We start from the raw sequence: 25760 nt of genomic DNA on the forward strand, positions 1-25760 counted from the left end.
CCTATGTACGTTGAATACGTATTGCTGCTGAATGTCCCTACTTGTTGGTCCTAAGAACCATATCCTCCAAGGTAATTGCCCGATACTCATCCCCATCAGGCGCCCACACCGCATCGTCTTGCACATAAACAAGCAAGCCACCTTTCCCTCCAACGCTGGACGAAACGCGGAACAACGGCATCCTCGACTTCTCGTGTGCACGCCCCGTAGGAATAAACAAGAGATTGTGGGATGCAGCAAACTCTTCCACAATCGAGCGGAAGGTGATTTCTTGAATCCGCGAAGGAGCGACTTTTGGTACAGTTTGCTTCTTCATAGACGCATTTGCAATCGCCTGTTCTGCACGTAGATCTGGGCGTTTCAGCATCGTAGGCGCATCCGGGCCGAGCTCGATAGCTGTGTTCATAAGTTGCAACCCGCGAGTGAATCCACGTGCAACACCGGGCATGGACAACACGCTCTCCGGGAAACTGCTCTTCCAAAAGGAATACCACTGTGCAACTTCCTCGAAGCTGACCTTCGGCTGTATAAGCCAAATGTGCAGTACATCCAGCCACTTCGGGAAAAACTCAGTTTCTAGCAGTTGGACAAATACGCTTGCGCGAAAGAGCATGGACCACGCAAGAACATGCTGTAACGGTCCCATATCTTGGTTGCGAGGGTTGACGCGGAACTCGTCGCGCAATAACGAGCCCAATTTCGGTACAACGTATTTGAGGAGCATCGCCTCCCATTCGCTTTGGTCGAAAACCTCCCTCCATCCACCAAGGTCGTTGGGCACGCCGTCTGCTGGTACCCAACTCCTGAGAAGGCTCTTGACCTTCCTTTGCGCATCACCCAGAACACCGTCAATACGCAGATCGAGGTATGGGAGCCAAGGGAATACAAATGCGTGTAAGGACACCGTACTACGCTTCGGGCTCCAGTCTGCAACGGCTTTGCTCACTTTGGGTAGTATGAGTTGGTCAAGGATATTATCGCGCACAAAGGGCGGGAGGAATGTCGACCATGCCTCATACAACTTCACAGCTGGCGTAGGGTCCTCAGGCGACCACTCGTTGTTAAGGCAGGTACGGACTTTGGGTAGCCATACATTCCACAGAAGGGATTCGAAGGGAGTCATGGGCTTTTCAATAGCAGGAGGGGGTGCCACAGTACGCGCGCCATACATGTCAATCTGAGTGTCTGGCGGTTTGTCGATGGAATTGACTTTCAGCGCTTGCTTCCATGTGCGGAAGGTTGTGACCAAGCCTGAAGAATCTTGGAGTGGATTCCATTGGGCAATGACGCGTCTGACCATCGGCGCGATTGCTGCGACAACAATTTCGTCTAACCGATATCTGTCAAATTCTGTTGGGTACTCCACCAGTAGCGTGGAAAATAAAGGCGAAAAATCATCCAAAGTCGCCTCATAAACAGAGGCTAGCTCCTTCGCCTTTGCGCCAATATCGTTCACGACAAGGTTTACCTGCTGTAGTCGTGCAATGACTACATACACAGCGCATGAGTAATGATGGAATTGAAAAACAGACGCAGACATACGTTCTGCCTCATCGGTGACTTTCTTTTGCAACCGGACGTTTTCTTGAGTGGTGAATCTTTTACGTTCCTCGAGAGCCTTGGCTTCACGTGCAAGCCCGTCAAGATCGTTCTTGCATGCGTCTGCAATAAGCCGCAGGTTATGCCGTACCTCTGGTATTCGAGTGGGATCGGTTGATGGTGTCCACGATGATAAAGATATGTCGGCAAGTGACGCAACTTCACGAGGCTGGATTAATTGTTGAGTCAGGTGAGACAGGAAAATATGAGTAGTATTCACCGTTCTGCCAGTCGCATCTATAATTTGACCAATACCGGACGCGGCAGGCTCCTGTCCAGCCTCTGCAACAATTTGTTCGTATGTCTTGTGCTCCACTTTCGTCTTCACCTTCTTCGGCTTCTTCCAAGCATCGCTCCTTTTCTCCTTCGCATCGCCTTTCTTCTTCAGTCCCGGCCGCACCTCTTCCTCATCGTCGCTGACCACCTCTCCCCTCCTTTTAGCCTCAAGTTTGCTTTGCTCCGTCTTCTCCCTGTAACCCTTGAACGCAATACCCATTTTCTTCGGGCGCAGCTTGCTCTCGATTGGGATGACGATACCCTCCCCGGTCGCACCGAGACCCGTACCAGCCTGCCATCCCATTTTTGCAAGCATTTGAGCACCAAGGGTGCTCCCAATCTTGCTAAAGTGTGCTTGCTCATGTGCAGGTAACGGAGTGGATGGTTTGCTCGTAGAGGAGGACCCACTGCGGAGGAAAGAGCGTTGGACACGAGAGACACTGCTACCTCCAAAGGTGGTTGGCAACTCGGATGTAGATGCTGGTTTGGTGGGGGCGGGGGAGGCGATAGCAGGCTCAGATGGAGCACTAGATCTAGAACCGATACCACCTCTCGCAAAGTTCTGCAGTAGAGGTTCTGGCTTAGCTCTAGTTGAACCAATGCCGCCAAACGCCGGCTGCTCTGGTGGTTCGTCCTCCTCAGAGTCATGACTTTGGACCCGGGGCGAAGGAGGTGCTGAGAGTCCATCCTTATCTTCCTCATCTTCGGTGTACTCAGCCTGCTCGATATCGTCATCCAAATGTACTTGTCCCTTCGTGACAAACGCGGGAGCCTTCGTCCAATCGCTTCTCTTGCGTTTCGAGCCTAGGCCACCGTAGCCTTCATCCTCACTGTCGCTGCCAAATACGCCGTAAGTTGCAGCTTCTTTACCATTCTTCCGACGTCGTTTGTGCGAATTTTCAAAGAGGGCGCGTTCAGCACGAACGTCTGGATCATTGTCGTCTAGGTTAACGTCAGCTTCTGAGCCTTCTGAAGAGTCGGAATCCTCGTCATCGAGGAATTGATGTTTCCGGCGTGGCATGGTGATGTTTAGGTTTCAGTTACATAAACCGCGTTGGCCTGTATAAGTTAAAGTAGACTCGTGACCACTTCTCAGGCTAACTTTGGTACGACTACTTATGCCACTCCAAGTGACTCCACCAAGTTGTCCGTGGACGGCTGAAGTATAGACCAATCACTGAAACTCATGAGGCCACGTACGAGTGCGTAACATTCTGTTAGCAGTGTTCATGAAAATTCCCACTGAATCATGATCAACTAAGTACTGATACAATATCTGCATGCCGGGTAGTCATCGTCGTCGGTGTCATAACCCCTGCAAGCGAAGACTTGTTGCAGAGGGTGACAGCTGTCCTTTACAATCACGATCATGGCGAAGGGACAGCAACGCTTATTCTGCGTTGGATGAGAGAAGAGACCGTCTGCCACAGATATTCTCGGGATGTTTGAATAATTGCTGATCACTTGCGTTCAACACACATGGGACTCCCGGCGGCTTGGAAAGAGGCGGCTCTCCGGCTTCATTAGAATCTTCAAATTGATGGTGGCTGCTGCATGGATGACTTTAACTTTGCAGCTGCAAAACAACATTGACGGTGAGTGACTGCCAGCGTACGCCAACTCGGAGGTAGATAGTCTTGCGGTCGTGACTTGCCCATAGAGAATCATAAGCCACCTTGGAGCTAGCTCAGATGTAGCTATAGACGTAGAAGAAATACTATCCTTACGGTTGTCTGCTTTGAAAGAATGAATGACAAAAATAAAGGGCCTGGCCGGGAATTGAACCCGGGACCTCCTCGAATTTGGGTGAACCCTAACAAGGAATCATACTACTAGACCACCAGGCCGATGAAAACTTGTAGCTAATAAACCATTATTATCGTGAAAGTTCCAAATAGGTCTTTAACTGACGCGTCCCTTCGCGCGTCCATCTTAAGGAACGACAACATCATCTGGCACAATGGACCAACGAAGACAGGATGCTCTCAAGAGCTACCGGGATGTAAGTGAGCTGCCTGCCTTGCGTTTCTGCTGATTGAAGCTCTGCTATAGAAAATGCAGAGTCACGAGAACTCGAGCCAGAGTCTCAAGAACTGTCAGTGTTTGTTCATTCGAAGCATTCAAAGCATTCTAATGTTGCTACCATACAGTGCGGTTTTCGTTGAAAGATCTCGAGGCTGACTACGCGAAGACCGAGGATGATATTAAAGCCGTACAGTCCGTTGGGCAGATTATTGGAGAGGTCATGAAACAACTAGATGACGAACGATGTCAGTCCATTAGCTTTCTTCATTTACTGAGGCGCTCAATCACAGCATAGTCATTGTAAAGGCATCGTCAGGGCCTCGATATGTCGTCTCTTACCGCCCCGCCCTACCAGCAGATAAACTCAAGACAGGCACACGAGTGTCTCTCGACATGACCACCCTCACAATCATGCGTATCCTCCCAAGAGAAGTAGATCCCATGGTTTACAAGATGAGCTTGGAAGATCCTGGTGGTGCATCGTTTGCGGGTATTGGTGGCTTGGGTGAGCAGGTACGAGAGCTGCGCGAGGTATGTCTGTCATAATTTCTTCCTGCTGTTTCATACTTAATGTTCTCCAGGTTATCGAGCTACCGCTGCTCAGCCCAGAACTTTTCCTCCGGGTCGGCATCAAACCTCCAAAGGGTGTCCTCTTATACGGTCCCCCAGGAACGGGTAAAACCCTCCTCGCCCGTGCTGTTGCAGCCACCCTTCAAACCAATTTCCTCAAAGTAGTATCCTCTGCTATCGTCGACAAGTACATCGGTGAGAGTGCACGAGTCGTGCGTGAAATGTTCGGATACGCAAGGGACCACGAGCCCTGCGTGATATTCATGGACGAAATCGATGCCATTGGTGGAAGGCGATTCTCAGAGGGCACAAGCGCGGACCGTGAGATCCAGAGAACATTGATGGAGGTTGGCGTTTTGCTCTCCACTTTCTTTGTGGGATCAAGCTAATTTTCACACAGCTATTGAACCAAATGGATGGCTTTGACTCCCTAGGACAGACAAAGCTCATCATGGCAACAAATCGGCCAGACACTCTTGACCCCGCTCTCCTCCGTCCTGGTCGACTAGACCGGAAGATTGAAATTCCTTTACCAAACGAGCAGGCACGACTGGAGATTTTGAAGATTCATGCACAGCCCGTGAACAAGAACGGATATATTGATTATGAAGCAATTGTGAAGGTCAGTCGTATTGATCTCATCATGTACTCATCTCACCCTGCTTGTAGCTCACGGATGCGTTCAATGGTGCCGACCTGCGGAATGTGGTGACAGAAGCAGGCATGTTCGCCATCAGAGACGACCGGTGAGTTCTAGTTTGTCATAGCAAGCACTTGTTTTGCTTATTCCCGCGAAGAGAATACATCGTCCAAGAAGATCTTACTAAAGCTGCACGCAAGGTCAGCGATGCTAAAAAGCATGAGAGTGAGTACAAGCTCTTTGTAGTTCGGCGCATTTTCTCAAACAATTCACAGCCAAGTTGGAGTATTCTGCATAGACCCGCATGTAATATACCGCCTGCATTGTATTTCATTTTTATCTCACATTCGAGGGTTATCCACGACTCAGAAACGAAATAATTCAAGAAGTCCATTAACTCACCCTATTATAGTCTACACACTTCCGCGTCGCTGAATATCGTCCACGTCGAGCGGTGAAAATGGTTAAGTAGGAGAGGTATGACAAGAATCAGAAACGGAAAAGCCCCTTCTTTTTCTTCTTCTCTTCCTTTTCTACCATGCCCGAGCCGACCAGCGACGCCGATGACGTTGAGTATGATGACGATGTCTTCACAAGCTTGCTAGCAGCGTGTTTCGACTCCTTCGGCACAGGGAGTGTGGGACGTTGAGGTGCAGGAGGGTCTGGAGTGAAGTACTTCTCATCATAATACTCTTGGTATGAGTGATGAGCTCCTGCCAATGCGACACCATTCGGCACAGTGCGTGAGCCGACCCCCGAAAGTTCAATGACTTTCAGATCATCAATGAAGTTGCGGGGCGTAATAGCGTGCGTCGAGCCTACAGATGCATAAGCCTTCGATAACCTCGGGTGTTCAAACAGCATACCAATATAAATATCCTTGTTTAGCGACGTCGACAACGAGTATGCTTCGCGAATCTCCGAGTATGTCATCCCACCGACCACAAACACGATAACGCGCTGCTTGCTCTCTGCGAGAACATTCGGCCGAACGGCCTTGTGCCAGCTCGGTTTTGCACTGCGCAGGGACGTGGTTTGGGGGGTTGTCTGTTTTAGACTTGCGGCCGGCGATAGAACTGTTGGGGAATCTTTAACGTAGGGGAAGAGCGTGGGGTCTAGTTTGTTGGCAGAGTGTTCCTGGGAGATACAATTCAGCACAGATCAGTAGGATGCAAGAGTGCATATACTTCTATGACTGTACGAAGCAGTGGTCGGTACCGTGAGAGCTCGTACTCGTCCTCACTGGATGTCTTCTGCTGCTTGAGCTTCTTTTTGGTATCCTTATCCGAAGGTCCCTACGCGCAACCATGAGTGACATGATGAATTACAGTTACCACCTCCTTACTCTGGTTATGCGAACACCGAGATGGACCAACGAATTAACAGCGTCCTGATCAGCCATGCTCAGCCGTGCATGTTGATACAATCGTCGGCGATCCTCGTCTGGAACACCATCACGGTGTTGGATGTAGAGCGCGACCATGCGCACTTTGTTGGCATTTCTATTCAAAACTGTCAGGTCAGCAACCCATAGGGGTTATGTGAATACTAACATGACCTCCTGGCTATCCAACAAAGGCACCATTTCCTCGACAAGAGTCTTCGGCGTCTTCCCCTCTGCGGTGAGTCCAGTAGCACAACACTGAATATGCATTAGCATCGTCCATCGAGAGAGCGCATCATAGCTACCTGCTCGACATTGGCCACCGGCGGCAGTTTTTGCTTCTCAAATAGGTTCATGCACTCTTGCGCCATGTTCAGATGCAAGGAGAACTTGAATTGTCATCAAGATTAGCATCATTGATATGGCTGGCACGCATACACTAACCTTTTCTCTCTGCTCTTGATACTGAGGCAAGTTTGCAAGCATATCCTTCATGTCATTGAGACTGGCAGCACCCTCCCCTTTGAACCCTGCATTCTCTTCCATGAACTTGTTAAAATCCGCCATGAGTTTGTCGATCGCTTCACGCATGTGCATGTGGCGGACAGTAGTCCATACCGAGTCAACGTCGGAAAGGGTAGCGATTTTGTCCTCGTAAGATCCGACAGATGACTGGAACTTGTACCTATGGGTAGAGCTATCAGCAAGCTTTGGATCTAACACAGCGTGCAGACAGACATGTATTTCGTGCCGTCGTCTATCTGTAGCAGATCATTACACATAGCCTGATATGTGAACTCGTGAATGAAAGGTGCAACGGTATCCATAGATCGGTCCGTGATTATGAGCGTACCGCGGGGTCGGGGAGGATCAGAAGCTTTCTAGTATCATCAATAATTTAGAAGCCATTCAAAGTCGACGGTTATCTGAGTTGAGCGCTCACAGGGAACTCCGGGTTAATCCGTCTGTACTCATCCAGGTTCTGCTGGATCATAAACGCAAGCAACTTCGTAACGAAGTCCGTGTCAGCAACCTCGTACGCGCGCGCGGCGTCCCCACGAGCTAGATTGGTTCGCCACCGACTACTGCCTTCAGGAGGTGGAGGGGCACGCGTTTGGTCGTTGGGTTTGAGGGGACCAAGGGGACTGTGGTGTGATGGCATGTAGTACCGAACGTACGGGAATTCGTTGAGAGTGATGCAGACATTTGCTATCTGCAGGCAGTTGAGTTCACAGACATAATTCCAAACGCCTGTATTTGAATGCGTACAGTCTTGCTAACAAACCGCAGCTCCTCCTCGAGCTTCGATCGCGCTGACTTAAAGGCAGCCTCGTTTCGTGGCGGGCTATAAGTATTAAAGAACAGTCCTGGTGCCTGAAGAGAGAAAGTTTGCGCCTCGGTAGCTGTATATGGAGGCATCCTAATTAACATCAAGCTTCGTCGGGAGTGGCCTTCACGCAGAACTCACCCCAGAAGTTAACAAACAGATCCTGCAGTCCTTTGAGGTACGGTTCAGCGGGGGACGTCGTCAAGTGCTCGAACAACGTTTCCGACAACCCTAGAACACACGCCCGTCCTCAACCAATGCGGCTGGCGCGGAAGTCAGATGAGAAAGCGTACCATCAACGAAGAACAAATGGGCCCCGAGATACTGCTGGCGGCCGTCACTAAAGTCCTTGATGATGCGATTGACATTCTGCGTCGTCGGCATGAGCAAGTACACTGCCTCAAACTGCTGGGGTTCCCGGTGACTGGATATTGACTCGATCACTGACCCATATGCATGTCAGTGTTAATTGAGTTATCCAAACTGAAACGACTCACAGGTAACATTCTCTTCGAGGATATCGAACTGCTTGAGAACCGAGCCTAGCAGCTTCTGTGAGTGTTCGTCCACCACAAGGATCTTCCATCGTCCAGGGGGATTTACGGATCTGATTGCTTGAAGTAATTCTGCAATTGTGATATGTATATTAGCGCTCGTTGGCTTATAAGAAAGCAGCGCGCATACTTGAGCGAACAGCGGTGATGAGTGAGGCCATGATATGGCTGGTAGTAATCAATAGTACAGCGCGTAACTTAACTGTCCTTCAAGCTTTATCGGCTATTACCGTACTATGTTTATCTGCCAGCACTTGACCCAAGTACGTCCCTCTCAGAGGGTACACCAGGATGGACGCAGAAGTAGCTCAATTATTACTCTCTGCAAGCCCTCCGTCCCACGCTTCACACTGAATTACAACGTATTCAACAGGGAAAATGGGGTACTTAAAAACCAGAGTAGATAGAGCAGCATCCACAAAAACATACTTGTCCACAAAGGGCGAAATAGATATATACAGCTGCCGTACGTCCATCATCGTCTAGATTAGTTAGCAAGTTTGCGTAAGTGGTATATCATCCGTCAGGTCACATGAGGAGGGAGCCGCCAGCAGCAAATAAGGAAGCGACGACCATAGATATAGGCAGAATGACATTTGATAGAGCACCAGCAGTCTGGGTGGTGCTACCCTGCCCGCCTGAGCCGCTAGGGACGGACGAGTCACCACTAGTGCTGTTTGCGTAGGGGAAGCTCGTGTTTTGGTTGCTCTCGCGGTACAGGTTTGTGCTTGGGATTCCATTGCAGTGACCAATCGAGTCGAGCTAACGGGGGGTCAGATAATTGTCCGCACATCAGGGAAACTACGAACAGTAAGCGCGGGAGTGTAGTTCATAGCAGCAGGCAGCGTGTAGCCAATCGCAAGATCGACGGTTTGAGCGTATAAGTCATGCTCCAGAACAACGAACCTGGGAGAAAATGAGTACAGCGAGGACAATCTGAACTGCACTTACCCAGTATTCAGCATAGTTGCATTGCCTAGAATAGCCTCGAAAGTGGCGAAGGACTGAGGGCCTGTGACCACACCGCCAGGAACCTTCCAGTCTACCGTTGAGAAAAATGATATGTAAATTCGAAACTCAAGCAGAGAAGTGAGATGGCTGACCGTTAGTGTCAAATGTTGCGCCAGTACCAGTGCTAGTCCAAATAACGGGAACCATGCCCATTGCCAAGGAAATGGCACGAACACGATCGTCAATGTCGCCGAAAGGGGGACGCATCAAGGTGGGAGTGACACCGATGACGTCCTTGATAGCTTTACGTGCCCAGCCAAGCTCAGCGACGACTTGTGCGGTAGTAAGCATAGTAAGAGGCTATTGCAAAATTAGCCCGAAATGCAAAAACATAAATTTATCACACGTACACGATGCGACCAGGTGTGAACAGCGATTTCATGCCCAGCCATGTACTCCTCCACAAGAACCTGAGGACGCTCGACGATACGAGAACCGATAACGAAGAACGTCGAAGTCAAATTCTTCGAAGCCAAGTAGTTAAGTAGCTCCCTATCAATCGATGAGAAAATTCCAGTTAATTATTTCAAAAGTAACACACTGAGCTATTCAAAAATATAAGCTTTATTGAATTTACAATGGCAGAAAAGTATACATACTGTAGAATCCTGGGCCGTCGTCAAAGCTGACACCCCATGTCATCTTGTTCGGACAAGCAGTGATATCTGTGGCACGGGTATAACCACCACAAGTCCACCAGCCACGACTAGAAGCTTGCGCGGCGGCAGCCGGGTCACCGACGCAAGTGCCATCTGCAGTGGGAGTGATGTCGGGGATGTTGAAACCATTGAGTTCTTCCATCCATTGGGTGACCTCCACAGAATCTGCGTAATGATATTACTACGCCTCGAAATACATCGCAAATTTTTAACAAGACGCACCAGTAGGTGCAATCTGGTCCTGAGTAGGCCAGCTTGCAGCTTGGAAGACAACTATGTACAATATTGTAAGCACAAAAAAAACGGGCCTATGAGAAAAACATACATGGAGTAGGCAAAACCGGAGCACCCGAAATCAGAGGTGTAGCGCCTGCAGAGTACGTAGCAGAGACAGGCACGGTAGAAGGGGTGGCCATGCCCGAAGTGATATTAGCCAGCGGAGGAATTGTTGTGCCAACGGGTGTGGTTGGAACGGGTGAATTCGAGGTCGATGAAGCCGATGAAGCAAAACTCGTTGTTGGAGCACCAGACGCGGAACTGGAACCAACGACGGCACCAGCATTCTGTCTCTTTCCAAGACGAGCGTGACGTTCATTAGTGGCATTAACGGCCCCGAGAAGGGACAAAAGAGCGACGAAGGCTTGGAGCTGCATGACGGAATGGGCCTGGCCGACAAAAGTCAAAAGAGTGACGGGACAACGATGGTCTTGGAACTTGAAAGAGAGAGAGATATCGAAATAATAATAGAACTAAAACGAACGGCAAGGCGACGACCCACGGAATATATTGGTTCAAAAAAAAAATCAGACCAGAATATAGAATACACCTTCCATAAACGGCATACCCGGTCCCACGGCATCTAAATTTGGTAATAACGTGCCTGAAAAACCTATTATCGGAGCTTACTTCGGCGTCACTCGCCGATGGTCATTGGTCAACTAGAAATATTATGCCATGATGAGGGGGAATACTACAACAGATGATACTCATATAACACAGCATACACAAAACAAAAATACCTACAGTCATCGCGATGATGCCAAAGACACCGTATCACAACCAACATGTGATGTCCCCACAGCCATCCGCAATGTCAGTACACGGTCGTCAGAGACCATCAAGATCTCGTCCCGTCCAGATGGTATGTTTCGCGCGTGCTGAGACTGTGGAGAATGCGCAGGTGAACCATATCCTTGTCCATATAATGACGACTGTCCATAAAGTGACGCCGTCGACTGCTGATATGGACTATATCCTTGCTGCGCGTAGTATGGGTTTTGCTGCGCATTGCCTGAATGCGTCGCCGACGTTGGCATGTCGGCAAATAAAAGACGGAGATTGTTCCCCTGAATGACTTGCGACATGAGACCCGTCTCCACGTGCCGTATTTCCACGAACGTAGGTTCAAACGCCAGGACGTATGGGAAACGAAGAGCTGATTGGACTATGTTAGTCGCCGGTACAATGTACCTGGGGCCTGAACGTACCAAAGCCAGTAGGCGACCCTTCCCAGTGCACCATAAAATCTTGCCGGGACCGCCAACCGTTCTTATTCACATAGAACGCGAATTCTAGGGACAGATGAGTCATTTGAAGGGAATAGATAGTCAGGTCCACTTACCGTCATAACATAACAGAAACTCATTGTCAACTCGGTAAATAGCCATCGGCCGAAGATTTTCTCTTTTCCGTACAAAGTCAAGGGAGGCGTCGGCCGGATCGAGAAGTCCCTGTGTATCGAGACTCTCAAGGTCGACAATCTCGAACCCTTTCGTGCACCCTACGCAGAGCTTCGTTTTCAAAAAGTGAATCGAACTCGACTCCACGGGAATGTAAAATTCCTACGGCGAAATGAGCCAGTGAATACCATGCATGTGTGATGACTCACTCGGAACGCCTTCAGTGTATCATTCCCGCCTTGCAAAATCTTACGGAAAGTTGGTTTACTCCGTCCACGAATGTTCTGGTCGATCGGCTCCAATGTCTTAATCGTACTAGAGAGCGGGCTCGATTTGACAATACAAACGAGGACTTTCCCTAGGCAAATGCCGGCCTTGAAGAACGTAGTGTGCGACGATATCTTCTTCGCCCGCTTCAAGCCAGACATCGGGTCCATGGGGTCGAGAGCATCTAGCGGGAAGGTAATGACTTGCCGTTCTAAAGTAAACCTGTAAATAACACACTACTACACGGAGATAACGAAGACTGACCGGAAAGCACTATGAGCAATTGGTACTCTTCTAGTACATCAACTTGGGAAACATCCAGCAAAGCCAGCACTTTGACCGGGTCCCTGTTTGGCTGATTCAAATCCGACAGATATATTCCGTCATCCGTCCCATACACGATCCTCCTTCCATACGCTACATCTCATTAGCATTCTTCTCCGCGGAGGGAACAGCAGAATCACTCACCAAACGGCGCAGCGCAATTCACCCTATTCTGTCCAAGGAAAAAGCCCTCGCACAATGTGACCATCTCAAACACTGTGCTCCGCTCACGGAGCATCTCCTGCTGCTTCGTGATGGTCTCGACCCACTTGCGGTGACTTACAAATGTGCTCGCCCAAAGCGTCATTTGGTAGTACTTGCGCCCCAGATGTATAAATGTGATAGCGAATCCACTTTTGCCGTCGACTTTAATTGGAATCGCCGGTGCGTACGGTGTGCCACGGTTGAAACTGTTCTTCTTCGTGAGCGTTTTATGCCCCTGGCGAGCATTGGCAGGACGATGGGGGTTATTGGATTCGTCCGTGACGTGCACGAAGAGGAGTTCGAGGGGTATCGGCTGTAGTGCGGATTAGTGTAAGAATCGGGTATTAGATTCAGGCACTTACTCGTCGATAGACCTTGAATTGCTCGTGTTTGCTCTTCTGCTTCACCATCAGTAGAGCGTGGTCAAAGAGGTATACAAGCAGGTCTCCGCTGTCCTGCCCACCTCCCCTCTTATTCAGAGCACCCTTGTACACAAGTTCACGACCAGGGTCCTGCAGCTTCAGGTCCTGTCGCGCGTCATCAGTAAAACATCTCAAGGTATCAAGATGACGAAGTGGACACATACCACTTGCTCCCCTGGCCTGTACACAAGCTGCTGGTCAAGTTGTAGGAGGTTGAAGCGGTTCTCTGTCTTGCCCGTCTCTACGTTCACCTTCCCTAGGAACTCACGGACCATGACGACCACCTGCGCAAGCGTTTGCTTATCCGGGTTATCGTCAGGTGTTTGCTTTAATACCGCCTCCAGAAGCAGCGGATATCGAGCTAATCGCGTGGTCGGTTTCGTCAAGTATCCATTGAGCTCGAGCTTGCGCGACTCGGGCAATCTTTCCGTAGTCTACAAGGACTGCATCAACCACCAAAAGGACCACCGTGGCAAAGTCGACTCACTTCCACAAATTGTGCAAACGCCGGATTGGAACTCTTTTCCTTTTCGAACTCATACTTGCCATACAACTGGTGTGCACCGTAGCTTACAAAGGGTGCGAAATGCGGCACAGATTCGAGGAGGATGTCCCCGATGCGCTCCACGACAGCATACGACTTTTGTCGCTTGTTGAGCGCGTCTCGAAGGCGGGTATTTACTGCGATGATTTCGTGGATATTCCAGAAGACCTGTGTGATGAAGTCCGTACGACGTTCAGCGGGGATGATGTCACTGTCTTTGAGCCCATTTATCCAAACCTGTACAGGTCATTAATCCACGAGCTATAGTATGAAGTACGAAGACGCACATCACGAAGGTATTCCATATCGCGGACAAAGTCACGTTCCGTGTATATGACTTCGTTAATAGCTTCTTGGCGCCTTTTCTCGGCGTCAGAGACGCTGTTGACGACCTCTTGCGGGACGGAGTGTATCCATAACGTACCAGGTTCCTGCCCAGATGGAATGTAATCAGCGCCGGAGAAAAGGATGCCTATACCACACGCACCACAAAGTCACCCAGGCTCTCCCTCGATATCTGCTTCTTGAGCCCAGGCTGTGGCTTCATGTTCAGCCGTGACTGCTGTTCAAGCCTCCTTGGGCATGCGATGCTATAACACAGCTGATCCCGCGTACACGTCGGCGAGTAGCAGTCCGTAAGAAGCGTAAAAACGCCGGAGGGAAGAGGCATCTCATCGACACTCTCTGATCCTTGGGGCCCGTGCGGTTCAGGGATCTCAACAACAGGTGAAGCGTCCTTCTCCTGTGTATCGCCATGCGAGTCGTTCGAACCCTGTCCAAAAGGCCCCGATCCAGAATCTTGAGGGCGAGGCGATGGCCGCTCCGATTTCAAATCACCATCATCGTCCCTCTCCCCGAAGTTTGTTGGCAGCTCACCGCTCACGAATGGGCTTAGTTTCGTGCGGAATTGGTACAGCTCTGCAGCGCTATCCCTGAGCCGATGGTCGTAGGTGACATCATGGAAGAATTTTTGTGCGTCGAGGGCACGACCAAGAAGTAGTGCGAGATTGCGGTCGGTAGTCTTGATTATATATGAGATCTTGTCGACCGCCTCACGACCATCGAAGGCATCCTTGTAAGTGAGACCGTCCTTAAGACGATCCTGGAGGTTGATACGTTCACGGAATGCCTCCGCGACGCGAGAGAGGAGTGCCGGGTATACTATAGGTGCTCGGCGGGGTAGTCGTGCAGAGGTGGTGGGGCTGTTGCGACCCTCACCCATAAATGGATTTGGAACGCGAGAGCCGCGATCGATCATAGTGCGGATGCTGCCCGAAGCGGCTGACATGGACATGGATCGGTCTTGTGGAGCGCGGTCACGACGAAAGGCAGCACCAGGCATCGTACGGACGGAGTCTGATGATCGACGGCTGGTGGAAGCAGCAGCGTGGTCGATACGGGAGGATGAAGCAGGGGAAGTACTGATGAGGGAAGTGCGAGTGGATATGGCAGTGGTGTCGAGCTGAAGGGGTTGTGGTCGTGAGCTGGCGGATGAATAACTCTGATCAGATGCGATGGAAAGAGGGCTTGCTTGTCGATATTGCTGTACCCTTGGGACGGGAGCCATTGCTGATGGAAGGGGGACATTATGAGCTCATTGTGCAATAGGACCAGATATGGGAGGGTGGAACCCACGTGTATATTCTCTTGCATTTGTACTTGTGTTCGGAATGGCCCATGGCAATTCGCTCGTGGACTCTTCTGGGCCCTGATGATCGTCAGTGCCAAAATCGATGCTGAAGCGAGTATCCTCGAGGTCGAGATTGACGCCCAGACGGGGCACGTCGTTAGAGCCACGATGATGGTTGCCATTCAAAAAGGGTTCCCTTGAGGAATTGGCCTGCTCATTAAGCTGTTGTTGATTAGGACTATTACGGTAAACTTGAGCCTGATAAGCCTGTGCAGGGGTGAGGCCTGCTCTCGTAAGAGCCTCGAGGGACTCATCGAGTGGGTCCTCTGGTAGTGGTGATATTATACCAGCAGCATGGGGTGAACTAACGACAGATCTAGCCCGACCATGGATCACGGGGGGCGCCAGGGTGTGTGGACGGGTGTACTGTGCATGGTGATGAGCAGGCAGTTGTTGCTGGGATGTAGCTGTATGTGGATATGACTGCCTGTATGGCGACTGCATGTGCTGCTGAGGGTGGTGTGGCAAGTGATTTGGATAGTAATTTTGAGGCTGGGAGTGTGATGTCCTCCTGTCAAGCTGGTAGTGCGCGGGGTATGGTTGGTTGTGGTATGGGACGCCATGCACAGACATGCCATTTATTGACTGTGCATATTGCGGCTGTTGCGCAACAGGCTGACCAGGATATTGTCCAGCCTGGTGGTGGTGAGAAGCGGATGGCCGACCGAAGATGGACTCGTATGCTTCATTACGCTTGTCTGGCTGGCGTGGCCCAGCTGGCCTGTCCATCGCGCCCGTATCTGTCAATCAGCGTTCTAGGGAAATCGTGGATAGTTGGCGAATAAGAGAGTTATGGTCACGTACGGTAGCTGGTGTTGGCGTTGGATGCGTGGTAGCGATCACACAAGACTCAGTTTTCGGCCTGTAGTTGCACCAAGTTTGGTTATCGCCCGCTGATTCGCTCACACGTTCTTCCTCAGCGACAACGACGGCGAAGACAATGTGGTGATCGATAATGGCGACGACGACCGCAGCAGCTTCGATGCACTCGATGTAGAAATACAAGATACGGTCGAGATACGGTTTGGGTTACGTAGAGGATATCGAAAACGTCATTAGCAAATTCTCCACATGATTCCCACTTGCATTGGACAACACGGATCAGTTCTTCCTGACAGACGCTCGTACGAAGCACACGAACTCCAGTCACGTTCCACGAAACATGCAGAACACATGGATGTACCGGAGTATGAAAAGAAAGATGGCTAGTACCTGTCGTCTTGCTGTCGTACACAGCCTCCTGACATGTGCATTGCGCTCCGTGTTCATCGTACCGCAACGTCGACCGCTTTTGTAACATCACATACGCCTTGATTCTAGTCGACGTGAATTCGGCCCCGCCTTAAAATCAAGGTTGCTCGGAACTTGCTCCACGAAAGAATCAAGGAAGCTACAACTTGCTTCGAGGCCAAGGGTTTTAAACGAATTGATCTGACTAGGAACCGAAGGGCGATTCGAATCATGGTTTCATCTTGCAGCGCGAGCGCTAGAGCGATTGTAAATTGCGGCAAAGCTCGGTCTTTGCAGGCATTCCTCGGACCGTCTCGTAACAATCAGTAGGTCAAGGGGTTCCCTGTTGGTAACTGGTGACTATCTGCTGTCACTCTGCGAGTCTGAAAGAGAATTATTCCTGGAATAGACGGACGAGTAAAAACTTCGCTTTTACATACATGGCCTGTGAAGCTATCAATACGGACCAAGGGGAAGCAGAAGTCTTGCGCTCGCTCATGTTCATTGCCGGTCCGGATGCTGTTAGTTTGGAATTACAATTGCTGCTCTAGCGCCGTCATAGGCATAAGTTGTAAACAGATACGATTGGAATAAGCTTCCTGCGCAAAACACTAAATGATGTTCAAAAAACTTACCAGGCGAGAGCATACATGCTGCCAAACTGTTACCGAGAAGCGTTCGACAACCTTGATGGCATGCCGGGACTCGGTTACTTCACACGAGTCCCGGCGGGAACCCGACACTAGCTAGTTGTAGGGAGAAGAGACTTCGCTTATGTAGCTTCTTTATCTTCTCCACAGTCAACCGCGGCGGCCGAGCAGGAATGATTTCGTTACTTTGTACTTGCGTTCTGAATGAGAACTGAACTTGACAGTTGAAGCCACGGGCTCAAACGGGAGCGAATACGACATGGCTCCCGAGGCCACATAGAGTTCAACTTGTACTGGCCACCCTTTGTGGTAAGAGTTTAACCCCATCCAAAGTCAGGGGGCTTCTGCGCGACTCGGAATTTCAAGCCGACGAGCCCTTGCAAAAAATAAATTGAGCGAGGATGGTTAGGCATGCAAGGATAACTTAGAGAGGAGGTACCTTGCAACTTGAAGTTCAGCTAAAGGAAAGGTGATGAAGCATTAAATACTATTAAGCTTTAAGCTCGGCATTAATCGTGCGGACAGCGGGAACTTGATCGGGAAAACCCGAAGTCGTTCAACGCTGCCCCTCCATCAGAGAACTCAGGGAAAATTCAGATAGTCATATATAACGATATATAGTACATAATCACGAGCATCTGTATAATTCTGCGATCGTGTATCACATGGTCATGTTTGACTTTATCGAGCGCAGGTGAATTTCTGATTTTGCAATACAAGCGTACAATTAAGCCCTGCTTAAGTAATTATTTGCGTGGGGATTTGGAAACTTCAAGTTATTGCATTGTCGATGCAAACAATAATGATATCAATGGGTAATATCAGGGATGTATTGATATGCCCTCGAACGCAAGACATGAATATAGAAAGGCTGTGGACCATAAACATATCCCGAATACCCCATATGTCATGGGGCTGACTGACATTTTCATATGCTTGGCAATTGCTGTCACCTCGTAGGTATATATGTTCTATCCTGCAAGCGGAACAACGAGGAAGAAATACATATATCACTGCTTTCGCGCTGTATTTTATCACCTCGTGCGTCTCTAATTTTTTTCTGTGATCGAAATAAAGACAGATACATACAGATATCACCGCTCTCGCGCTGTATTTTATCACCTCGTGCGTCTCTAATTTTTTTTTGTGACCGAAATAAAGACAGATACATACAGATATCACCGCTCTCGTGCTGTATTTTATCACCTCGTGCGTCTCTACTTTTTTTTTGTGACCGAAATAAAGACAGATACATACAGATATCACCGCTCTCGCGCTGTATTTTATCACCTCGTGCGTCTCTACTTTTTTTTTGTGACCGAAATAAAGACAGATACATACAGATATCATCGCTCTCGCGCTGTGTTTTGTCGCCTCGCAAGTGCATACTTTTTGCTTTTTGAGCGGAATCACGAGTAGGAAATTTTGTCACCCCGCACGTATATACTTTACCCTTCGAGCCAAATAATAAGTAAGAAATATGTATGTCACCGCTATCGATCTGAATTTAATGACCTCGCGTGTCTATACTTCTTGCCTGCGATGTGAATGATGTGTCAAAGGTGTGGATATCACCGCTTTCACACTGGGTTTCCCTGATCTAGCTCATGAAAAATCATTCATTGTCTATTACACCATGAAGAAAGTTTATTTGTAGTGGCGGTATGGTAACATTGATATGATGCTTGACTACAATAGCAATCACTAAAATCTCAAGGACTCATTGGTTCACACCAAACATGTATGTTTGAATCGCGGCATTAGAATAGCAGAGTGGTAACGAGAAGTAAACTAGTCTGAATCGAATAAGGCATCATCCAGTCGCGCTCTCTGCATTGCGAGCGCGTTTACCGACATCTTGGCCTTTGCCCCGTCAGTAAGTTCTGCACGGCGGCTTGTTCCGAATACTTTCCTGAGAAACGAAGATTAGTCCAGAACTATCAAATGCGTAATGGATGCACCTTGTCCACCACGCCAAGAGTTGGTCAACTTTTCGCTGCGCTACACGACCAGGGGGTCGTTCGAAGAAGTCGACAATGTTTTGCCAGAAAGGGATATAATCGAAGTCGCCATCAACTGAGCGCCATGACGTCACAGACGACAGCGCAAATCGCAGCTTGTTACATACTGTTAGTGCTCATCAAGGAAGATAGAAAAATTACCACCTACTTGACAAGAGACATATGCAATAGAGCGGGGTGTCACTTTGCGCATCTTGATAATTTGCGCAACGTGTGTCTTGACTTTCCTGCCCGAATTGAGATCCTTCATAGCGCGTCGGTTGTTTTCGATTACATTAGTACCATCACCGTCACCTCCAACCTCCTTTGCAGAGGAGGGGGACGTGAATATGGCTTTGAAAGCCTGCTAAAAAGTTAGATCTTGCGAAACTACTCAGGTATGACTAACCTGAAGCAAAAGAGTGCTTTTGAAGAGGCCGTCCTCCAAATTGTCCTGATCGGCCGAGTATTTTGAATATAGGAACAAGGGCCAGGACATTTCCGTCACGACATAGCCGTCCGCACGATCCCTAATTCCTGCTCTGACACTGACGGGTCCTTCAAGTTAGTGCCGCGAAGATCACAAGTGAGACACTCACGTTGGATTATTCCAGTCTAGCTCGGTCGGGCAGAGTAATTTGCCGCACCCATCGTTAACGAAACCACGACAATGTTTATCCTCGGGGTCAACTGGGGGATCAGGCTTAAATTCCCGATTGACCCAATCAGCGATGAGGCTCTTGAGTTTCGAGGTATCATCCCCTCGAGCAGCATCGGCCCCTTGCCTAAGCTAAACAATGGTTTAGCAGAAGGCAAATGGTGTCCCCTTGGCAAAGCGCACCTTCTTTAGCATTTGCACACAATCGTCGTTCTCCATATCTGAAGCCTGTGAGTGAAACCACGGGAGGGCGTGATTAAGGGCAATGTAACCGCGTTGCAAACGCTCCTGGCTGTAACGACGAACCACATCAGCGAACCATTGGTACGGGTAAACAAACTCACTCGAGAGTCACATTGTCGTCCTCGTCGTTTAAGCCGCACCTCCTATCATTCTCACATATCATGTCTTCGATAGTATCAAATAACGATACTATGCGTCTGATCGCTCGTCCTGTTGACATGTAGTAGTTTATCTCCCTGACGATCATCGTGTCTGATGGTGAGAAGCCTGAAGTGGACGTGTATAATTGCGCTCATACCTTATTTTGACCGCATGTCCCTGTTCCAGTACCTGCAACTTTTCTTCGAGGGCAGCAATTTTGCGCTTCTGTCGAGCACTTTCGGACGTCGGCACTGCCAGTGACTGTGAGGATTCCGGAGGCTGGGGGACATCCGCCACCGCCTGGGACATGAGTTTCGAATTGGAACCTATGGAGATGAGGGTAGGAGATGAGGGTAGGAGATGAGCTTTTATCATCAACCTGCTCCCATTTTGTGTGGTATCGGCAAAGGCAGTATGGTAAGGCTCTCGAGGCGATGTTAGCATTGGTAGACGCTGAAAATGGCACAACCTAAACAGGGATAGTGTTAATAATGGTTTATGTGAGGAAAGCGGAAATCAAAGCGACCGCCGGTTTGGGAATAGCGCAGGCAACAGAGCCTCAGGCTATTCCATGACATGAGCGTAGATGCCCAAATTTATTGGCAACTACAGTGTTAGAACAACAAACAAACCACAAAGTGTTGTGCATAGCGCAGATGGCTTCAATCCAAACAAATGGGATCGGGAACCTCGACTGAAATGTAGAATGTCACGGTGGGCCAGACGGCCTCGATGATTGAGAGCTCCGAGTCGCACAGCCAGGTATTTGGTGGTAATGTCGCTAAGGCGCGGTGACCTACTCTCAGGCCTAAACCGTTGGAGCCCGAAAAGGTAAGTTATAACTTAGAACTTAATTTTCGACTGACGTTTCTGGCAAACCAGAACTAATCACCGTGCCAGTACTAGTCTGATCAAGCTCCGAGTCGATTGGGCCAGCGCATGCAATGATGCACATACACCTCGGACACTATTACTTTTTCATATGGTACGACGTGTTTACCCTGCACCGAGTCTACTACAACTTGAAGAGCTAGTGCTCACCTCAATACGGTCACCCGAGCTTCTAAGCAGCTATGTCTTCCTACACAGGCAATCCTCCGAGTCGTGCCGCAATAGTAACCACTCAGCCCCAGGGCTCAACTTTGGCAGACCCTTTTGCAACCCGCTCAGACTCGGATACCATGAGAACTGCGGCTATCGCAATGAATGACGAACAGAAGGAATCCGAAAGGATGGTGAGTTAAAAGTTTCTGCAGTTATATGTTATTCTATTGTACTGATCTGAGCGACCAGAAAGCCAAACCTGAGGTAATACGAGCTCAGGCTTCTCGTACCACCCCTCGTCAGAGTCGGAAGAGGAAGCCGGATCAACGTGACAAATCTGACAAGGAGAATACATATCCGACTCCTGCTCCAGCAGCGAAGCGCATCCGCAGGGAGAAGACTGGCACCGAGTGGCAGACGGTCCTTGATTTGGTCAAGTTTGGTGAGGAGCAGCGAAGTAAGCAAAACGGAGCAGCTAGTATTGAGGAAATGAAGGCCTGAACGGTCGCTTTCCAGAAGTGTCCTGAACGCTAGAGGCCCTTGGTTTTGTTTACGCACACCAGACTCTCGCAACTGGTCCAGTAGTATATATTCGTGTAGACTGCAAATAATCAACTAGTCAAATTGCCGATGCCCCCAACCCCCCTCGAGGGACTGGCCGAAATGAATAGAATTTAAAAAGAAAGATCATCAAATACCTCCCCATCCTCATCCTCCCCATCTTCGTCCTCCCCATCTCCATCATCTCCCTCTTCCAGCTCCTCGTCGCTTAATGTGTGATCGCCCTCCTCGTCCTCGTCCTCCTCTTCATCAGATTCTTTGATACCCTCACCGTCGCTGACCTCTTCAGGGTCAGCATCATGGTTTACAATATCCATGGCGTCAGCTGGTACCCCCGAACCAAGACAATCTCTTGTTATCCTCCGGAGCATTGCTGGATGACCAACACCAAGGTGAGTATATCGCAAAAACATATCTCGATCAACAAATCTGACCCAAATGCCGAGAGTTAACCCGACGTAGCAGGAAGTAATATTCGCACTCACATCCCCACGTAATGTGCCTCCCAATCATCTAGCTCGCCCCCGGGACGAGCCAATGATTTACCGTAGCGAAGGGAGCTTACACCTCGCTTCGAGGCAAATGCGGGTATCAGGTGAGCTCCACGGATCACTTGTGACGGATCGAGGAATCCAAATGCGTCCGGGTCTGATTCGTCAACAAATGCAACCTTTGGGAGACGAGCGTACTTCATGCCGGATCGATGGTTCCGCAGCGGCACCAGCCATCTGACCCAAAGCACCTCGAGGCGCTGCTTCATAGGTTGACCTCCATTTGTGAGCCATGTTTCCATATGAAAGATACCAAGTACCCGTGCATACCAGTATGGGTGACGAGGCATCAGCTCCCCCGAAAGCACCATAATATCGGCATGAGTGCCAGGGTTGATGGTGTCGTACTCGCGCCTAAAGTCATAGGTAGTGTAATATACCCGCATTGTGTGGACAGAGTAGATCGTATTGTTAGGAATGATTACCGTGTTGTGTTCTTCGTCTGTGAAGGTGTGATCACAATAGCTGATGTCTAGCTTCTGAAGTCTGAAAAGGACGTGATCCTTCAGTTTTGGTATGAAATTCTGAAAACCACTATGAGAAACGTGTAAGGCGTGTTCACGATGCGAAGTCACTTCTACCTTAACAGCCGGATCACCATCGTGTTCTCGAAGAAATGTGAAGAGGTTGATTTGACTACTCTGAGTAGTTGCGATATGATGATGCTGTCCAGAGGACGTCGAGGGAGAGGCATCGGCAGGTGAATGAGTATCAGGAGGGGGCATATCTCCTGCTTCTGCTACCCGTCGAAGGACACGGCGCCTGCGCTCGTGCTTGGCCAACTGCGCTGGGGAGTCTGCTTTGCTCGTCAGCGGATAAAACACTTTAAGAGCTCTGTGCGCAAGTTCTCCCTAGCCAAATCCGTTGTCAGGTAGATAGTGGAAATGCGACTGGTACGTACCATTTGAGTAGTATAGGAATCCGTCGTCCCGAAGAGCCTGATGGTGCTCACGTAGTCTCCCATCGCATGAAATTTGTATGTGCCGAGATTGAACTTCTTTGTCCTCGCCCTGCTTGATTCCGGAGAAGTTACATTGGGTTCAGAGCGCTGACCAAACCTCCGTTGACGAGCCGCTTTCTCTTTTGGTAACTCCGTAGTCTCGAAGGCGGCACAGGTATCACGCTGAAACTTCCGCAACATCTGAGAGAGCTTCTTGAATGTCTGTTCGAGAAAAGTCACAGTAGAATCAGAATGAATTCTGAGCTTCGCGAGCGCATGCCACTGCGCAAATCGATACAGTAGAGACTGCACGGCTGAATTGTGGGTGCCGGGGAACAGCTCTTCAAAGACTGCAATAGAACACTAATCATTGAACACCTCAGCCAGCCGAATTGAAGAAATGAATGATCCAAAAACCTGTAAAATATCTTCGAAGTCGCGCGCTGCCAATTTTTTCATCTCGGAGGTGTTGTTAACGAACTTTCGAATCGTGCCATTACAAAACGTCGGGACCTGACGAAATCTACGGTGCGATTGAAAGTCGATGACTCGTTAGCAGATAATAGCACTATGTGTGAACCTCGCATACCTGTCGTCAAGGGTCGCGACTAGCTGACTCCCCCCAGGAAGCGCATAAAGCAGCCTGATAAGGTGCGTAAATAACGCCTTCCAGGTGCCCAATTCGCATTCGTGCATGAAGTCGACAACAAGCATGCGGAATGGGTCTAGGCCGAGCGATCCAAGTTTGTTGGCGAATTGATTCTGTGAGTAACCGATCTCAGCTGATCCAAAATTTCGAGGAATCGTTTGAACTTACCATCGTGGGTACCCAAGAACCCTCTCCAAGAGTTTGTTTGACCTTTGAACCATCTATAGTGTTTCCGCACCTGTAGATAAACTCACGCGCCTCGATAACCTTTGTCGTAGCATAGACCCGGAGCTTGGTCACCCGACTTTTCATGTCCTTCAGTAAACCAAGAAAACCAAACCTATTTTTCGGGGTGAGACAGCGGGGACACGCGCATGAGCCCAGATCTTTGATGGCCGCGATTAAAGCCCTGAAAAAGCATGAATGATCTGAATGTCAATATCAAGGTAAAGAATGAATTTACTTCTCAGGATAGTCAGCTGAATACGTGAATATTCTGGGAAACACTCTCCGTGATACACCATCAGGACATTTCAGCACGATGCCGTGGCGATATGCGTGGACAAATTCTTCATCGAGTAAAATTGACCAGCAGGCGTGAAACAATTCCCGGCGGCAATGGGTATGAAGTGAGGCCATGCCGGTTTTTGATATGCCAGACAATTTGCTCAGTATGTCTTTGACGCTATCGGGAAGCTGATAAGGTTAGTTGGCATTGATACCAAGAATTGGCGGTCAGGAGGACTCACTGAAGGTAAGAATCCCACTAGGTGGCATGCTCCCGATTGAGGCGATGATCGTACGTACTTCGTCAGATTTCCGAAATACAAGTACAGCGGCCAAGCCTTCGCAGTCCCGAAGTTTGCCAGGTGAGTGGCATCGGAAAAAAACATGAGACCCGCTATGACGCGCTCTAACGAACAATTAGGCTCCTTTGGCAGTTTCTGGATATTGTCCTGGGCTTCTAGCCAGGCATCAGAGGCATAGAGCTCATCAAAAATTCGCTCCTGGTGGTCATCCAATGGATCCTTCCATATCCGTTTGAACGGAAAGAGGTGGAATGCGCTTGCCTGGGCATCCGCAAATGCTGCGCGGATTACTTCAACGAGAGGACGATAATGGAATCCGAGAATGGTGTATTTTTCAGGTCCTTCCTCCATCGACTTCGTGGGGATATCAATGGTGACATCCGTCTCGATCCAATCATCCGGGAAAGTGATTTTCTCCCCGCCCTCGTCCCTATCCAATTCTCGAAAGCTCCGCCTCACTGAAAATCCCTCAAGATGCTTGATATCAAAATCGTCCGTCTGTAGGACATCATTGACGAGGCGTTGGACCTCGCCTTCCGATTTCTGGTGGCTGCCTGAATTCATCCAGGACATAAGGTGGTAAACGGTCATATTAGAAAAGGGGTAGGGCGGCGGTAAGATATTCGCCTCGGAACCAGTGCCTTGAACAACTATCGGACACGACCTCGCAAGTAGTGAGGACGGGATGGACCTGTTTGGCTCGAAGGAAGGACGGCGAGGGTATAGGCGGCAAATCCCAAATGAGTTGAAAGCAGTCTGGAGAGTGTCTCTTAGCGTCAAAAGGACACGTTGAATTCTGGAGCGGGTTGGGAGTGATGGGACATCAGGATTATTGGCGTCAATGAGATCTTCGGCTGAATGCTCGACATCATCAAAAGACCTCGGAATGCGTCTCCTAGGAAGTGTGGGCTCCTCTGAAATAATCAGCAAACATCAAATACAGATCCTACAGATTACACACTCAAGGTATCATGATGGGATCCGTTTCCGAAAGCAGGGCCTTCCAAGTCCATCAAAACATCAACATCATGTTGTCCTTTTTCCGAGTCCAAGCCGAAGGGGTGCTGCGAGGACGCAAGGCCGGAGGCGTTTCTAGGCAGCCTTGTTAG

The 25760-nt window shown here is 49.4% G+C and overlaps 7 protein-coding genes and 1 non-coding gene across 8 annotated transcripts; 2 read left to right on the forward strand and 6 right to left on the reverse strand.

Moving 5' to 3' along the window:
• Positions 1-37: 37 nt before the first annotated feature.
• On the reverse strand, positions 38-2179 carry DEU56DRAFT_739411 (GC-rich sequence DNA-binding factor-like protein-domain-containing protein; the record flags this gene model as incomplete). The annotated part of the gene is made up of 3 exons (XM_041348729.1): positions 38-1488; positions 1543-1768; positions 1820-2179. The coding sequence occupies 3 exons, from the start codon at positions 2177-2179 to the stop codon at positions 38-40; spliced, it is 2037 nt and encodes a 678-aa protein (XP_041207040.1).
• Positions 2180-3639: 1460 nt separating this feature from the next.
• Positions 3640-3722, reverse strand: DEU56DRAFT_t77. Its single transcript has one exon. It is a non-coding gene; the product is annotated as a tRNA-Pro (tRNA).
• Positions 3723-3725: 3 nt separating this feature from the next.
• DEU56DRAFT_812199 (P-loop containing nucleoside triphosphate hydrolase protein) lies at positions 3726-5496 on the forward strand. The gene is made up of 9 exons (XM_041353597.1): positions 3726-3877; positions 3928-3970; positions 4026-4145; positions 4196-4431; positions 4482-4817; positions 4871-5092; positions 5140-5216; positions 5268-5335; positions 5386-5496. The coding sequence occupies exons 1-9, from the start codon at positions 3836-3838 to the stop codon at positions 5406-5408; spliced, it is 1167 nt and encodes a 388-aa protein (XP_041207041.1). The 5' UTR covers positions 3726-3835; the 3' UTR covers positions 5409-5496.
• A 103-nt stretch (positions 5497-5599) lies between these two features.
• Positions 5600-8536, reverse strand: DEU56DRAFT_739366 (Sec1-like protein; the record flags this gene model as incomplete). Its single annotated transcript, XM_041348724.1, has 14 exons — positions 5600-5928; positions 5977-6247; positions 6298-6405; positions 6456-6612; positions 6664-6752; positions 6800-6883; positions 6939-7179; positions 7233-7375; positions 7438-7707; positions 7764-7897; positions 7963-8052; positions 8115-8264; positions 8319-8447; positions 8506-8536. 14 exons carry the CDS (start codon positions 8534-8536, stop codon positions 5600-5602), a joined length of 2226 nt encoding a protein of 741 aa, XP_041207042.1.
• A 367-nt stretch (positions 8537-8903) lies between these two features.
• Positions 8904-10698, reverse strand: DEU56DRAFT_739344 (carbohydrate esterase family 4 protein; the record flags this gene model as incomplete). Its single annotated transcript, XM_041348722.1, has 8 exons — positions 8904-9137; positions 9185-9281; positions 9327-9417; positions 9479-9686; positions 9737-9878; positions 9982-10210; positions 10268-10318; positions 10371-10698. The coding sequence occupies 8 exons, from the start codon at positions 10696-10698 to the stop codon at positions 8904-8906; spliced, it is 1380 nt and encodes a 459-aa protein (XP_041207043.1).
• Positions 10699-10838: 140 nt separating this feature from the next.
• DEU56DRAFT_812205 (CNH-domain-containing protein) lies at positions 10839-15998 on the reverse strand. The gene is made up of 12 exons (XM_041353598.1): positions 15121-15998; positions 13973-15054; positions 13773-13916; positions 13429-13722; positions 13106-13375; positions 12882-13046; positions 12460-12832; positions 12256-12408; positions 11934-12202; positions 11667-11886; positions 11533-11616; positions 10839-11480 (listed from the first exon to the last, which is right to left on the reverse strand). The coding sequence occupies exons 1-12, from the start codon at positions 15902-15904 to the stop codon at positions 11071-11073; spliced, it is 4248 nt and encodes a 1415-aa protein (XP_041207044.1). The 5' UTR covers positions 15905-15998; the 3' UTR covers positions 10839-11070.
• A 2848-nt stretch (positions 15999-18846) lies between these two features.
• Positions 18847-20406, reverse strand: DEU56DRAFT_739394 (uncharacterized protein; the record flags this gene model as incomplete). Its single annotated transcript, XM_041348727.1, has 8 exons — positions 18847-18967; positions 19017-19171; positions 19288-19419; positions 19465-19603; positions 19655-19845; positions 19897-20005; positions 20058-20192; positions 20255-20406. 8 exons carry the CDS (start codon positions 20404-20406, stop codon positions 18847-18849), a joined length of 1134 nt encoding a protein of 377 aa, XP_041207045.1.
• A 764-nt stretch (positions 20407-21170) lies between these two features.
• Positions 21171-21642, forward strand: DEU56DRAFT_757311 (uncharacterized protein; the record flags this gene model as incomplete). The annotated part of the gene is made up of 2 exons (XM_041350111.1): positions 21171-21332; positions 21391-21642. 2 exons carry the CDS (start codon positions 21171-21173, stop codon positions 21640-21642), a joined length of 414 nt encoding a protein of 137 aa, XP_041207046.1.
• Between the last annotated feature and the right edge of the window lie 4118 nt (positions 21643-25760).

The sequence above is a fragment of the Suillus clintonianus genome (genome assembly GCF_016758775.1).
Source record: "Suillus clintonianus strain FC179 chromosome Unknown DEU56scaffold_50, whole genome shotgun sequence".
Taxonomy (NCBI): Eukaryota; Fungi; Basidiomycota; class Agaricomycetes; order Boletales; family Suillaceae; genus Suillus; species Suillus clintonianus.